The sequence below is a fragment of the Stomoxys calcitrans genome, chromosome 1 (genome assembly GCF_963082655.1).
Source record: "Stomoxys calcitrans chromosome 1, idStoCalc2.1, whole genome shotgun sequence".
Classification (NCBI taxonomy): Eukaryota; Metazoa; Arthropoda; class Insecta; order Diptera; family Muscidae; genus Stomoxys; species Stomoxys calcitrans.
In genome coordinates this window covers 174,599,235-174,616,895 of record NC_081552.1, presented here as the reverse complement: position 1 = coordinate 174,616,895, position 17,661 = coordinate 174,599,235, and the positions used below count along the sequence as shown (strand labels likewise).

General features: G+C 37.7%; 1 protein-coding gene across 14 annotated transcripts in view; it reads left to right on the top strand.

Annotated features, from left to right (window-relative positions):
- Positions 1-17,661, top strand: part of LOC106082465 (supervillin) — a 927,162-nt gene that overhangs the window by 609,409 nt on the left and 300,092 nt on the right. For all 14 annotated transcript variants that reach the window (XM_059360289.1, XM_059360288.1, XM_059360287.1 and 11 more), the window contains one exon: positions 11,728-12,187. In XM_059360289.1, coding sequence (XP_059216272.1) covers positions 11,728-12,187 — 460 coding nt within the window. The remainder of the gene's footprint in view (positions 1-11,727; positions 12,188-17,661) is intronic.

Below are 17,661 nucleotides of genomic sequence, written 5' to 3'. Positions count from 1 at the left end.
GGGAAAGTATTCCTTAAATATGTCTAGCATGATTCCTTCGTTGAACTGCTCTCTACGCAAAATTCTCCTCTGTCTATTCCTAAAAATGTTCTCTATGGTCATGGGTGACCCTGTGCGATCCCTTTCGAAAATCACCTGTAGGTTGAATTCATTTAAAGGTCTCTCTGAAATGGGAATACCGTCATTCAAATTTTCGTCCGCGCTATGAATTGTGCTTGTGTTGTTGAAAAGTTCTTGTCTATTTTCTTCCAATGGTTCATTTATCTTTACTCGACTAAGAGCATCAGCGTTCGTGTTAAGCTTCCCTTTTTTATAGACAATCTCATAGTCGTATTCCTCCAATTTTAGTCGCCATCTAATCAATTTGGAGTTTGGTTCTTTCAGGTTCATTACCCAGGTGAGGGGTCTGTGATCTGTAAAAATTTTGAACTTTCTTCCAAAAAGGTACGGGCGGAAATACTTCACTGCCCAAACTATTGCCAGTAATTCCCTTTCTATTGTCGAATAATTGCATTCGCTCTGTGAGAGGGTGCGGCTCGCGAAACAAATTGGCTTGTCTCTACCTATATTACCCTGTGACAAAACAGCTCCCAATGCAATATTGCTAGCGTCTGTTGTGAGAATGAAGGGTTTAGTAAAGTCGGGATGCTGAAGGATGGGATCGTTCATCAGTAAATTTTTACATGTCTCAAATGCCTCGCTATACTTCTGGTCTATCTGGATGGTTGCTCCCTTTTTCAGGCATTGGGTGAGTGGTTTAGTGAGTTTGGCCAAATCTTTAATAAATTTGCGATAGTAACCCACGAGTCCAAGGAATGCCTTAATTTCCGTACGTGTCTTAGGTAATGGAAAATTTTTTATGGCATCGATCTTCGCCGGATTGGGTTTTATACCTTCAGAATTTATAATGTGCCCCAGGAAGGAGATCTCCTTTCTAAGAAACTCACATTTATCCATTTGGATCTTAAAATTGGCTTCCCTAAGTCTTCTGAATACCTGCGTTATACCCTCCAGGTGTTCTTGTAGTGAAGTGGAATATATGATTATATCATCTAGGTATACAAGGCATACCTTCCCTATGAGATCTTTTAGGATATTGTCCATTACCCGTTGGAAAGTGCTTGGGGCATTTTTTAGCCCGAAAGGCATTCTAGTAAACTCATAGTGCCCATTTTCCACGGTAAATGCCGTTTTCTGAATATGTCTAGGGTCCATCTCAATCTGGTGGAAACCGCTAGCTAGATCAAGGGTGGTGAAGTACATGCATCTGCCCAGTTTATCCAATATCTCATTTATATTTGGTATTGGATATCTGTCAGATATAGTCTTGTCGTTGACTTTTCTATAGTCTATCACCAATCTCCATTTCCTATTACCATGGATGTCTATCTTCTTAGGGACTATCCAGATTGGAGAGCTCCAGGGTGAGTAGCTATGTTGAATAATCCCTTGTTCTAACATCTTATTTATCTGAGTCTGAATCTCCTGCTTGTGCACGTATGGGTATCTGTACGACTTCGTGTATATGGGGATATCATCACTAGTGACTATCTTGTGTCTTATTTTACTTGTAAACGAAAGTGGCTCCCCTTCCCTATAAATAAGGTCACTGTATTCTGTACATACTTTTAAGAGTTTCTTTCGTTCTTCGCTATTAAGGTGACTTGTTCTCAATAAGTCGTTCAGGTGAGGTCCGGAAGGATGATCGAGTTCGTCCTCGCCATCATTACTAATTGCCAAGTTGAAATTATTCAGTTCTATAAAGTCGGTCTCGTCATACCGTCTCGCCACCAATGGGGCGTCTAACATAAATATCTGGTCTCCGTCAGATAAGTTTGTTATTTCGATAGAGCTGTACCCGTTCTCGACATTGTACAGACCAGAGCTAACGAAAAGCTTTGGTGCTAATTCAATGGGATTAATGTAGACAGTGCCATTCTGCTCATTGATAGGCAATTTTATCAGGGTTTTAGATTTAGCTTGAATTTCTTTAATTTCGGTAGATTGATTTGTCTTGAAACTGATATTGTTGACAGCGTTTCCGGTAATTAAGGTTCTATTCGCAAGGTCAATTTTGGCTTTGAGTAAAAGAAGTGCATCCATGCCCAAAAGTCCGTCGAAGAAATTATGAAATCTAAAAATGAGGAATTTAAGGGATCCTGTTTGGTTGAACTCTGGAAATATTGGCAGGTCTACCTGTTTATCTATTTGGTAACTTTTAAAGACAGTAGTAATAGTTACGGGGTCGCACTGAATTTGTTCCTTTGGCGAGACATATTCGGGGTTTATAAAAGAAGAGGATGCTCCCGTGTCTAGGAGAAATTTCAAAGGTTTGCCGCAAGGTAGAAGGATGGAAACGTATGGTAAGGTCGACGGGTGTTTAGTTGGATTTATGTAACCAATTGGCTGTTGGAGGCTGATCTGAAAAAATTTCCAGCGTCCTCAATATTGGTTGGCTCGTTATTATTGTGCCCGTTGTTGATAAATTCCTGCCGTCGGTGTAAGTTTTGATTTCCTACGAAATTGTTTGGGTCGTTGTCTAGGTACTTATCTAGCTGCCGATAATTGTTGGATGTGGTTGTCTCATGGAAATTCAGATTTGGATTAAATCTAGTCTGTTGGCTAGGACTCGCTTTTATTCTTGGTATGTCGTGGTTCAAATGCCTGGGCTCATAAGGTTGGTATCTCGAGCTGTTTGGAAGATACTGATTCCTGTTTCTATTAAAATGGACCTGAGGGGTGAAATTTCGGTCGAACTGGTTTGATTGGGGTCGCTTGTCCACTGGAGGCAAGTGTCTAGTATTCCCGTAATCCTGATTTCGTTGCCAATTCTGATTGCGATTCCTGTTCTGTTGAAAACGGTTCTCATACGGTCTGTACTGTGTATGGTATCCGACCCTATTTGTCTGTGGTGCCCTCTGGTATGATATATTCTGCTCCTTGACACAACAAGATAATGCCTCAGCCAGTGAACGCGGTTGCATCGCTCTTACCCTAGATCCAAGTGGTTCATTTAGGCCACTAAGGAAAGAGTTTAAACACATCTCGGAATAGAGGGATTTCTTTGCGTTTATTACTCCAGGGTCTTTTTCATGAATAAGTATGTTATTACAAAGAGAAGATTGAATTTCTATAATCTCTCCGTAGAATGGCTCGATAGCCTTATTATACTGCCTGACATTGTGTAAGTCTCTTATTAGGGATGTCTCAGTCCGTTTGTCTGAGTAGTGAAGTATGAGGTTATTCTTTATGTCATCCCAAATGAGTGGAGTTCCGTACATATTGAGGACCTCATTGGCCTGTCCCTCAATTTTGTTTCGTATGGCCCTTAGTAAAATCTGGCCATACGGAGTGTTGTCCGTGCCACGTATATATAATAGGATCTCCTCAACGTTATTGAGGAATTCGTACAGGAGTTTTTGGTTTCCGTCGAATTTAGGCAAATCCTTAATCGCGTCGGGGATTCTCAGTGAGTTGAAAATCTCGACCTGATTGGTTGCCGGGCCTTGAGTTGGTTGCGTCGATTGATTCATTTGATCTAAAATGGAACACGAGCTACCTTCAAAAGTGGTCAAATCACCTCCGTCAATAGTACTGTTAGAATTTGTGAGGGTCTGGTTACTTTTGTCAATACCTTCGTCCGGATCCTCTGCGAGGGATTCACTGTCTCTTCCGGCGATGGAGGTTAGGCTAGTAAATTTTCTCAATTTATAAGGGATAAATCGAAGTTTCTGTTTCTGATTCTTTTTGTCGGGCATAAGTACCGATATTTCTTGATTTCACAATTTGTTCGCTTATATATATTCGAGAGAGAGGGGAAAAAAAACTTATATTTTGTCTATCTCTTCTTCTATCTAATAGAAGAAATTTGTGGACTATTGAGTAGTGGGTGCCACTATACAGATATTCCTTCTGTACTCCTGTCGAATAAGCCAATGATGATCATTCAAGGTCTATGACAAGGATCGACTTTCACTTCTCGGTCTGACCACACAAATTCTTCTTTTTCTTTTTTTTTTTTTTTTTGTTTTGTCGATATACCTTCGACACTGTTCTAAAGGTTGGTACAGAAAAAAAAATTAACCTTCAAATTGCGTTTAAAAGGTAAAGATGTTTCTTTAGAGTTTTTCACAACTATTCCGATTTTTTTTTTTTTTTTTTTTTTTTTTTTTGATATTATATTTTTCTTAATTTACTTAAAATAATCTTAGTTCCATTTTTATTTATTTTTTTTTTTTTTTTTTTTTTTTTTTTTTTTATTATTATTTTCTTTTCCACACACACACAAACACTTACATAAGCCCGATCAGGAAGTTAGTGATGCTCGTTCTCCTTGTTGATTTCGTCATGTTGTGATTTGTTGTGTCCTCCTAGGTTCCAGTGGATAAAGGGTTGATACCCACTATCTCGTTGTTGGCTTGATGTGTGTTTTCGTGTTTCCTCCAAGGGACAACGAGATTGTCCACTGAACTGCCGACTGCGCCAGATAAGGATGGTGGAACCTCCGTGGTTAAAAAAAAAAAAAATAACTCTTTGCAATTTGAAGTCTGAACAAAGAATAATTTTTATTTTCATTTTAAATCTTAAAGAAAACTAAGTTACAATATAATAAATGATGATTAAAGTAAAAGCTAGATTTCTTGGAATTATACAATAAAAGTTACAAAACAATTTCTTATTAATTAGTTGGTGTTCTTATTGCTAACAATGATATTGGTTATATGAGACAAATATATTTATTGGTTATTCAGCGTTAATTATGACCTAAATCAATAGGTTAACGTTCTCGGTGGTTTTGGTGGAGATAATAAGGTGGGTGTCGTAACTGGTTTTGGTGGAGACAATAAGGTGGGTGTCGTAACTCGGGCGCGAACAGTAGCACGTATGCCTTGATACAGTCGACGCATTATTGTTATTTTACTTAGCATTTGGAATTTTCGACTGCGCTAGTGTACCCATGCTGTTAGAGCCTAACTCTTAATCGTCTCAACTATGGCTTTTTACATTGATAACGGTCATTTAGCCCCTGTTTGTCCCTGTTCCTTAAAGGGAAATACATGGGCAAATTTACAATTAAATTTATAATGGTCGGTTAGCAAGCAGTCAGTATTGCTAGTGCTAGTAGTGCATTTCTTTTAAAGAAAAAAGAGATAAACCCATTGATAAATATACGGATCAACTCAAAATCACTTTCTGATTTCATATGAATTTGCGTACAAATTACAGATCACATTTGAATTACCGATCAAAAAAAAAAAAAATATTCGTCAAAAATTTGTGGATGAATTTTTCATAAAATCAAGTTTTTGCCAAAAATTTACTTCTTCCAACGTTTCCAAAATGTTAGATTTTAAATTCAATTTGCTGTCCAGCAAAACAATCAAATATTTTGCACTTTCGATAAATGCACTTTCTTCTCTCCCAGGAAACTGAAGTCACAGTAGATATGTTATATGTCCTACACGCGAAAAATATTTCATTAGGCATAAACGAACTTTTCGACAAGCAAACTTCTTTTATGATAAACGTCCACGATAAAATTGCAAGAATTTGTGACGAAAACAAAGAATGGATATTTCTTTATGGCGCAAAATATTGTTAAACAATCTATGCGCTGTGGAAATTCTTGCTGGCATTGGTGTGAGTTTTTATGTTTGTGGTATTGCAAATACAAGTTTCTTCGCCTAAAGTAAAATTTGAACATTTTTAATTTTCCGAGTTTAAATCCACACACAATCGTAAACCTCTCAATACTGACTGGTGGCAGACTGGGCATTATTCAATGAAAAAAACAAAAAGAAGTCTTTAGCAACACTCTCTACCTAGTGGAAGAGATATAGAATATATATAAAAACCAACGGAGTCATCTTTTTGTGTAACAAATCGTCTTTTGCTGTAAACGAAGCATTTTTGGCTTAAAATAACTTTAGAATTTTTGCTTAAAAGAGCCATCTTTTACCCCAAACGAAGTTTCAAAAAGTTTTACTATAACCAAAGTAAGTTTACCATCAAAATATGGTAAATTAACATCAAAAGTTCAACGGTGGAGGGAAATTTTCCACAGTTTCAAGAAAAATGGTACTTCTCCAATAAAACCGATTTGTTTGCCGTAAAGCTATTGCAAACGACCTCGAGCTTGATGATTTTTACTCGTTTTTCTGATATTACAAACGTTTTAGTTTTTCAAATGTGAAAAAAGGAGCACCTTTATTTAAGACGAATTTTTGGAATATGATGGTTCCATCGGCTCCGATAGGTCTATTGAGTGGTACATAGTCTTTAGCAACGTAATTTATTGAGGTGACCGCTCATTTCAGTTTTCTGAACTTGTTCATTCCAAACGGCTGTATAAGATATAGTGGAACTTAATGTTGAGATATTCATCAAAGTAACCCCTGTTTTCATTTCACTGAACTACTTCGTTCAGTGTTAATCAACTTCAGTTTATCCAGTGCACTGCTTTTGTCACTTTCTGTTCACCGAATAATTACTTTCTCAAATATCCCATGCATTTGAAGTAGTTCTAAAGGTATAGTGCTTTCACATTGCCAAGGATATAGGGCAAGGGATCCGTGGTAGCTGCTTGACTTGTGTAGGTATTGCAAGTCCACTAATTCTAAACCGATTCTTCATTAAATTTAATGTGCTACCTTATTTCCCATATAAAAATAACCAACAGGTGGCAACATAAAACAACTTAAAGTATTCCTAGTGTAACGTTTGGGATTTACAAATTCTTAAAAAGTGATTTTGAATTTATTCAAATTTATTGACATCAAAAGCTCATTTTCGCACATATCAAATTAAAAAAAATTACATCCAATGAACATCTAAAACATCCAGCTATACTCCCTAAAGAATATCTTTGAAGGGGTGGTGGTGTACAACTCCAACCATGGTTTAACATTGAAGACTTTGACAGAAGAATATCCAGACAAGTAAAAAATTAGGAATTTCTGTTTAGTGTTACTTGGCTACGAACACATTCCACTTACATTTTTTTTGGATTTACAAACAAAATATGTTTACTACAAACAATATGTCAACCTTAGAAATCAGTTGACAAACATTTTTTAAATTTACTGTGAAGTGTCACTTTTATGTCTAAAATGTTGATATAAAAAAAATTAAGTGAACACATATTTTTATTTAACAAACTTTGGCTTAGAACATTTTATTATATTAAAAAAAAATATTTCATGTCATAAATGATATCAAAACAAAAAATACAAAAACCATTTGCCAAAACCCGATGATTTTTTAAAAAAACAAATAATGGGTATAAATTAAAAACAAACAAAAAACACCATATCTTATTTATCATTGTTATATATGTATCTAGCTGTTAAAAACTATTAAGCAACTTAAATAAATAAAGCAAAAATTACAAATGAAAAAAAAACACAAAAAGACAATGCTGAACTTTAAAATAACGAATAATACCCAAAAAACAAAATAAATAAAACGAAAACTCCAAACGAAAAAATAACGATTTTTGTTAAACAAAAAAAAAAAAAATAAAATAAAATAAAAACGCAACGAAATCTATAAAAATGTTCTTATTCTGTTGAGTCCTAAAGATTTTCAAAATCTATTTTACTTGCCCCCTAACCTCCTGCCTCAATTTGTTTATTCTTAGCTTGTTTCGTTAATACTTATACAACAACATGAATATTATAAATAAAAGGAAACGCTAGTACTTTGCTAAAGCTACATCTTCTTCTTCTTACATAATGTACCATAATGTTAATTAATATAACGGTTTCAATCTATATGTGGCAAAACAAAAGCTCTCTCGATCCATATATATATAAATGCATTTGTTTCTTAGCATTAACTTTTATTGTTTATACATATATATATTTAAAATAATTATTTAATTTTATTATTAACCCTGGAAAAGAAAAAAAAATTAAGATATTTATTTGAAACATTTATTTAGCTAAGAAAAATTATTAATAAATTATATTTAAATGCTTATTATTTGAGAAGCATGCAAGGGCGTAAATAAATCACTGATGACGATTCAAAACATTAACCCACGTGCTTAAATTTGTATTCCTGTTTTTAGTTTGTATGTGGAAAATTTTTATTAATTTTTATCTTAGAGGCAATTATACAACATATTAAAAATAACTTCAACTTATTTCTTAACAAATATATATGTATATGGAAAGCAAAAAACAGAAATATGTATAACGAAAACAATGTGTGTGTTTTTTTTCTAAAGCTAAAGGCATCCATTATGATGGAGGAGACAAATCAAATAGTGAAAATTAGTTTTGAATTTTGAGTGGCTCAAGTTGTCCCTATAAAAAAGGTTTTTACTGAAGATGTAAAAAAGCCTAGTGTCATAGAGAGACAGGATTTCTATTGGTGAAATCTTACAGTTCATTCTTTAGCACCTATGTATATTCAATGAAATTTGTTATTCAAAATAGCAAACAATATGTTTAAGCTATCTGCAGTGTTTTTCTGCTGAAAATGAGAACGCACACATGACTGCTGTTCAAGCAGTTTTTAACTAACAATATCTGCTGTTCCAGCTACAAAATTTGCTAAAACATTGAACACGTGTAACTGCTGAACAGGGAAAATTTTGTTGCTAAAACAGCAAATAAATTGTTGCCAAATTTGCATGAAATTTCGCATATAGTGTTTTTTTATTCTATTTTTTTATTTAATTTAATTACTTTCATTTCATTTTATATTATTATATTTTACTAATTTAATTTTATTTTATTAATTTTATTTAGTTTTATTTTATTTTATTTATTTATGTTCATATTGGAGGGTAACTCCACCATAGAATGGGGGTATACTAACTTCCTCATTCTAATTGTAACACCTCGAAATATGCGCCAACGACCCCATAAAGTATATATATATATTCTTGATCGTCGTGACATTTTAAGTCGATCTAGCCAAGTCCGTTCGTCCGTCTGTCTGTCGAAAGCACGCTAACTTTCGAAGGAATAAAGCTAAACCTTTGAAATTTGACACAAATACTTTTTATTAGTGTAGGTCGGTTGGGATTGTAAATGGGCTCATTCGGTCCATGTTTTGATATAGCTGGCATATAAACCGATCTTGGGCCTTGACTTCTTGACTTCCTCCAAAAGGCACAATTCTCATCCGATTTGACTGTATTGCACGTGGTGTTTTGGTATAACTCCCAACAACTGTGCTTAGTATGGTTCGAATCGGTTCATAATCTGGTTTAGCTGCCATATAAACCGATCTGAGATCTTTACTTGTTGAGCCTTTAGAGGACGCAATTCTCATCGGATTTGGCAGAAATTTTGTACAACGGCTTCTCCTATGACCTTCAACATACGTGTTCAATATGGTTTTAATCGATCTATAGCCTGATACAGCTCCCATATAAACCGATCTCCCTACTTTACTTCTTAAGCCACTAAAGGGCGCAATTCCTATTAGAATTGGCTGAAATTTTACACAATGACTTCTACTATGGTCTCCAAGATTCAATTCAATTATGGTCCGATTGCGACCATAACCTGATAAAAATGCAGTAGCAAAGCAATTCTTTTAATTTATCATTTATTTGCCTAAAAAGAGATACCGGGAAAAGAACTCGACAAATACGATCTTAGCAAGCTTTTGCTTGTTTATTTTATTTTTATACCCACCACCGAAGGACGGATTTTGTCATTCCGTTTGCAGCACATCGAGATATCCATTTCCGAACCTATAAAGTATATCTATTCCAGATCGGCGTAGAAATCTAGGACGATCCAGCCATGTCCGTCCGTCTGCTGTTGAAATCACGCTACAGTCATTAATATAAGAGATATTGAGCCGAAACTTTGCACAGATTTTTTTATTGACAATAGGCAGGTTAAGTTCGAAGATGGGCTATATCGGACTATATCTTGATATAAGCCCCTTATAGACCGATTTGCTGATTTAAGGTCTTAGGACCACTTAAGCCACATTTACTATCTAATTTCGCTGAAATTTGGTACAATAAATTTCGACCCAGGTCGGTCCAGGTTTAGATATATCTGCCATATAAATAAACCGATCTCTCGATTTAAGGTCTTGCGCCCATTAAAGCCACATTTATTGTCCGATTTGGACAGTGAGTTGTGTTAAGCCTCTTGACATTCTTGTTCAATATGGCCCAGATCAGTTCAGTTTTAGATATAGCTGCCAAATAGAACTATCTCTCGATATAAGGTCTTGGGCCCATGAAAAGCGCATATATTGTTCGACTTCGCTAAAATTTGGGACAGTAAGTGGCTCCTCGACATCCTTGTTTAATTTCACTTAGATCGGTCTAAATTTAGGTATTAGGTATGACTCATGAAACGATCTCCCGATGTATAGTCTTGGGCCCATAATTGGCGCATTTGTTGTCCGATTTCACAGAATTTTGAAATAGCGTGTTGTGTTAGGCCCATCGACATCCCTGTTTAATGCGGCCCAGATCGGTTTAGCTGCCATATAAACCGATCCAGGAGACCTAAGGTTTCAGACTCATAGAAGGTGAATTTATTAACCGATTTCGCTGAAATTTGGCACAATGAGTTCTGTTATACACTTCGACATTCATACCGATTATGCTCACGATCGGGCTATATTTCCATATAGTTGCGATATATACCGCTCTCCCGATTTAATTCATTGGGTCAATAAAAGCACGTTTACAACTCAATTTCGCTGAAATTTGACACAGTGGGCTGTGTTAGGCTCTTCGATATTCGTATTCAATATGGTTCAGATCGGTCTTTATTTAGATATTGCTCTCCTTACGCCCTTAAAAGGTGCATTTTTTAACCGGTGAATAGTGTGGAGATCGGACTATATTTAGACATAGCTGCTATGGGTTCAAAAATGATGAATTTTTCACCGTATTATGGCGAAAGGTGTTTAATATAAACATGTATCCTAGGTGGTGGGTTTCCAAAGTTCGGCCCGGCCAAACTTAATGCCTTTTTATTACATGTTTTATTATATTTTATTTAAATGTATTCCAAGTACTTCACAAATGTCGCCAGCCTTAGGAGGGAAAAACCACCGCTGAAAAATTTTCTGAGGTTCCCGTCAGGCTTCGAACCCAGGCGTTCAGTGTCATAGGCGGACATGCTAACCTCTGCGCTACGGCATACAACAGACTTTTTAGCAGGCATTCTGCTGGTCTGAAATTTGCAAACATTTTGCTATAATCGCAGAACTACTGCAGTAATAGCAGCAAATTTAACTGCAAACAGTCAGCAGACAGTGTTTGCTATATCAGCAAAGTTTATTTTTGGGAGTGTATGTTAATTTTTTTTTTTTTTTTTGGAAACTAAGGATTCTTTTGTGGTCTGTCTATCTTCCAATTTTGTATTTTATAAGCTCATATTTTTATATTTCAAAATTATTGTACTGCATTTGCATGTAGTTTTAAATGTATATTTTCTTCCCAATCTTCCCATTTTACTGCCATAACTCCCAGAACTATTTATAAGACTAACCTTTTTCTACTAATACCCAAATTACTTCTTTTTTCCCCTTTTGCACTAAAGTTAAGCCCAAGGATCTGCAAAAGAACTAAACTCAAGCAACCCCAGTGCAGGTAAGGAAAAAGCATGATATGATAAATAGCATGCAGTGATTACTAATGCCTAGCGCTGCCAAACTCCACTTAGAGCCTAGAAGGAATGTACCCCAATTAACTTAAATCATTTTCAATCTTTTCCTCTCTCTCTCTCTCTGCAGCATCTACATCCGGCGGACTGGCTCCTGCAAATGAACATGTACGTGGCATTCTTAAATCGAAATCAAGTGTCATCGGGGGCATTGGTTTTATGCCCACCGACCTAAGTAACGAACTAAAAAATCGTCTGAAATCTTCGCAAAATTCTTCCGTTACCAATTTACGCAAATCGGCCACAACCAGCAATGCTGTGCGCGATTTGCAGCAATCGGTACCAATGGCGCCCACGGTTTTGGCACCGAATGCATCGACATCGGCTATATCATCGACGGGTCAACACGATGATGCCGTTAGTCTGGTTAGAAATCTAACAAATCTAGGCAAACCTCCACAATTGCGTGATCCCATGAAAATGGAACCGGATATTGCTTCGGCCTCGGAGGGCGAAAGTTCGGGTGGTCGCGAAGTATCGGAAATCATTAAAAACAGTGCAGTGGCACGTAGGCGTAAATTTAATGAAGGGTAAGTTCAGTTTCGAACCTCAGAAAGCCCAAAGGTTCGCTCTTAGACACACACACAGGAGTAAGTGTCTCAAGAGATCTACTTGGCAATAGACTTTGAATTGTAGTTAGGAATGCATTGGAAAAAAATTAATTGATTTAGCTTTACAAACTGGAAACCTATAAAACAAAACACTTGTGTGACTAAATATGTGTAGTACCCCACTGCTGTGTATATAGACGTTTATCTACGTTTGTAGAATGTTTTATTAATTGATCTTACGAATGTAACACTAATCAATCTATATAACTAATAATTGTTAAATTTAAGCTTTATTTTTGTACTAGATCTCGAATATTGTAAGCCATTTTAAACTAGGTAACACTGCTGTAAGAAGTTGAAAATATATATTTGAAGTAAGCATACAAGTATAAATGCGCCAAGTTCGGTCATAACAAAATGTATAGGCCCTTCACAATGGATCGTCAATGTCAAGCTAACTGTCCGGTACACAACTGTCACTAATTTTTGTTGCTATGCCATATCCAAAGCTAAATTTTCGGTATGGTTTGTGTAACATGGTGACATCTTTAGCATTTTTAGCAATAAACAAGTACATAGGCGTTAAGTTCGGCCGGGCCGAACTTTGGATACTCACCACCCCGGTTATATATGCCAACCACCTTTCGTCTTAATCCTGTGAAAAAATGCATACTTTATGCCCCCATATCAGCTATATCGAAATATCATCCGATTTGGATCAAATCCGGCACGGACATTGAGTGGTCTAATAAGTACAAGTCATTGTTCAATTTTGTAGAACAAATATTGATCTTTTTGGTAGCTATATCCAAATACGGACCAATCTGGACCATATACGACACGAATGTCGAAAAGCCTAACAAAAGTTACTGTGCCCAATTTCAGCGAAATCGCCTTTTATCGGGCCAAGACTTTAAATAGAGTGATCGGTCTATATGGCAGCTATATCCAAATCTGAACCGATCTGGGCCATATTGAAGAGGGATGTCCCGAATTTCGGCGAAATCGGACAATAGATGCGCCTTTTTAACGACCAAGATTTTACATCGAGAGATCGGTCTATATGGCAGCTATATCGAAATCTGAACCGATCTGGGCCAAATTGAAGAAGGATGTCGTAGGCCCTAACAATAGTCACTGTCCCAAATTTCGGCGATATTGTAAAATAAATGCGCCTTTTATGGACCCAAATCTTTAAATCAAGAGATCGGTCTTTGTGGTAGCTATATCCAAATCTGTACCGATCTGAACCAAATTACAGAAAGATTTTGAAGAGTCTAACACAACTCACTGTCCCAAATTTCAGCGACATCGGACAATAAATGCGCCTTGAATGGGCCCAAAACCTTAAATCGAGAGATCGGTCTATATCGAAGGGGGATGTCGAAGGGCCTAACACAACTCTTTGTCCCAAATTTTGGCCAAATTGGACAAAAATGCGCCTTTTACGGTCCCAAGACCTTAAATCGAGACATCGGTCTATATGGCCGCTATATCCAAATCTAGACCGATCAAGGCCAAATTGAAGGAGGATGTCGAAGGGCCTACCACAACTCTTTGTTCCAAATTTTGGTCAAATTGAACAATTAATGTGCCTTTTAAGGGCCCAAGGCCTTAAATCGAGAGATCGGTCTATATGGCCGCTATATCCAAATCTGGACCGAGCAGGGCCAAATTGAAGCAGAAAAATGAGTGGTCTAACACAACTCATTGTCCCAAATTACAGCTAAATCGGATAATAAATGTGGCTTTTATGGTCCTAAGATCTTGAATGGGCGGATCGGTCTTTATGGAGGCTATATCCGCATATAGTCCGATATAGCCTATCTTCGAATTTAACCTGTCTATGGACAAAAAAAAAGAATTTATGCAAAGTTTCAGCTCAATATCTTTATTTTTTAAGACTGTAGCGTGATTTCAACAGACAGACGGACGGACGAACGGACATGGCTAGATCGTCTTAGATTTTTACAATGATCAAGAATATATATACTTTATAGGGTCGAAAATGTATATTTCGATGTGTTGCAAACGGAATGACAAAATGAATATACCCCCATCCTTCGGTGGTGGTTATGAAAACTAACGCTTAAATCGTATTTTGCACTATGTAATGGATGTATTCGTTAATTAAATTATTTTTGATAAATGCTTATTGTATCAGCAAAAAATTTGTCCATTTTGTCAAACGTATGCTTCGTTTTATTTCACCATGTGTTTGCTAGCGAAATTTTCGCTAGAGCTACGTATCAACCTTGGGCATAAATAAAATGCCCATAATTTATGTACTAATCTAGTCATTCCGTTTGTAACACCTCTAAATATTGATCTGCGGTAGGCCACCGTAGCGCAGAGGTTAGCATGTCCGCCTATGACGCTGAACGCCTGGGTTCGAATCCTGGCGAGACCATCAGAAAAAATTTTCGGCGGTGGTTTTCCCCTCCTAATGCCAGCAACATTCGTGAGGAGGTACTATGCCATGAAGAACAACTCTACAAAGAGGCGTCGCACTGCGGCACGCCGTTCGGACTCGGCTATAAAAAGTCGGCCCCTTAGCATTGAGCTTAAACTTGAATCGGACTGCACTCCTTAGTGGAATATTCATGGGCAAAATTTGCATTTGCAATATTGATCTGCGACCCCATAAATTATATATATTCTGGATACTCTCGACATTCTGATTCGATCTAGCCATGTCCGTCCGTCCGACCGTCTGTCAAAATCACGATTGCGGTCGAATGCGTAAAGCCATCCGCTTGAAATTTTGCACAGATACTTAGTATTGATGTAGATCGTTGGGGATTGGAAATGGGCCATATCGGTTCAGATTTGGATATAGGTGCCATATAAACCCATCTCCCGATATGACTTCTTGAGCTCTTAGAAGCCGCAATTTTTGTCAGATTGAGCACATGGTGTTCTCTTATGATTCCTAACAACTGCGCTAAGTAAGGTCCAAATCGGTCTATAACCTTATATAGCTCCCATATAAACCGATCTCCCGATTTGATTTCTTGAGCCCCTGGAAGCCGCAATTTTTGTCCGATTTGGCTGAAATTGAGAATGTATTGTTTTGTTATGACTTCCAACATATGTGTCAAGTACGGTCCAAATCGGTCTATAACCTGATATAGTTCCCATATAAACCGATCTCCCGATTCTACTTCTTGAGCCCCTGGAAGCCGCAATTTTCATTCGATTTGACGTAAATTTTGCACATGGTGTTCTCTTATGACCTTAAACAACTGTGTTAAGTGCGGTCTAAATCAGTCTATAACCTGGTATAACTCTCATATGAACCGATCTCCCGATTTGACTTCTTGAGCCCTGGAAACCGCAATTTTCATCTGATTTCGTGAATATATCTAAATAGGGTCTGATTTGCCCCATTTATGTTATCAAGCAACCCTCACCAATAAAAAGAATTCCTGAAACAATGCGAGGGGCTAGCCACTCGTTCCAAAATTAGGGTGTTTTTGTTAGACAGATGGACATAATGAGATCGACTCCTAATGGTAGGTTAGGTTTTAGTGGCAGTATGCAATCAGACTCACTTACATAATTTTGTCCATTGCAATGCCACAGGGACAGGAGAGAATAATGCCTTCTTGTTCCTACCTTTGAACGAGCCACATGGTTTTAAATGTTCACAATAATATGAACCCAAAGTGAGTCTGTAGTCGTGTCTTTGTCAAGGGAAGATCGGTAAAGACTGCCTTGCACGAGATTATGCCTAAAATAGAAGAATCCTTCGATGCCAATACTTACACCTTGGCGGTGTGGATTGACATCGAGGGGGTTTTGAACAATGTGAGGACCGACACACTAATCCAATGCTATCACCAGTACAGGGTGGACCAGGTTTTTAGAGACTGGATAAACTATTTACAAATGGACATGTGAATAAATTGTGGGTCCCATGACATAAACATGAGTGACCACCATAACCCCAGAATCAGCGACCTGAATCTGGAAACAAACAGGGTAGTCGACGAACATAAGCGGAATTTGTGGTTGGAACACCTGGAGCAATGTAACTTAGGTACCGAACTCTCGCTCTCGAACCCCGGTAGACGGGATGACAGGACCTCAGTCACTTTTGGCGACGTAACCGTGACTGATCCGAAGAGATACGTCAAGGGGAAGAGCCATTCGCCGTATCCGTGGTCTCCGAGCCCATGGACTGCCATCACAATTTACCGTGGGCGAAGTTACGAATGTCATCCGTGGCGCCAAATTATCCAAGGCGTTGGGCCCGACGGATCTCCACACTGATGCGAAAGAATCTGGATTTACCTGGAGTTGAGTACTTTACTACTGTCCTCAACCAGTCTTTGACCACTCTTATAGTTCCCGATGCATGGAAAATGGGCAAAGTGATCCCGTTACTGAAGCCTGGAAAGGACCCGCGTTTGGGGGAGTCGTAAAAACCGATCTCCCTTCTCTCACCAGTAGCAAAGACGCTTAAGGCATCACTCCTCATGAACCTAGTAGATGAGTTCCCATTCGCCAAGCATTAGAATGGATTTTGAAGACTGCATAGCACAAAACCTGCCATCACCGCACACATTTGACGTGGCTTTAATCAGCTCAGGCCAAGGTCCTCGTGGCACTGGACCTATCGAAGGCATTCGACACGGTCAGCCATGCCAAACTATTTGAGGACATCGCCAACACGTCCCTCCAGCCAGGCCCGAAACGCTGCGTCGCGAATTATTTGTGTGGTCGCCAGTCATTTGTGGAATTTAGGGATAAGAAGTCGAAGCACCTTAGAGTGAAACAGGGAGTTCCCCAAGACGGAGTTATTGGGTTGCCCAAAAAGTAATTGCGGTTTTTTTTTAAAAGAATGTAAATGCATTTTTAATAAAACTTAGAATGAACTTTTATCAAATATACTTTTTTTACATTTTTTTTCTAAAGCAAGCTAAAAGTAACAGCTGATAACTGACAGAAGAAAGAATGCAATTACAGAGTCACAAGCTGTGAAAAAATTTGTCAACGCCGACTATATGAAAAATCCTCAATTACTTTTTGGGCAACCCAATATATCTCCGGCACTGTTTAACCTCTATCTATCCTCCATTCCACCCCCTCCAGTCGGCGTAGAGATCGTATCATATGCGGACGATTGTATGATCATGGCATCAGGCACCCCACCCATTGTTGACACCTGCGATAGGTCGAACGTCAACCTCAACGAACTTGCCTCATATTTCGCTGGAAGAAATCTGAAGATATACAATATGTCAACAAATCTTCAACCACATTGTTCACTACAAATATCCGTGAGGTGAATGCAGAGCTGACTGTGATGGTCGATGGAGAAAGGATTTCGTCCATCAAGTGTCCCAAAAACTTGGCGTCACATTTGACAGCTCTTACACATTCTCCCCACATGCCACAGCAGTTTGCCATAAAGTCAAAAATAGAAACAAGGTCCTCAAGTCTCTTGC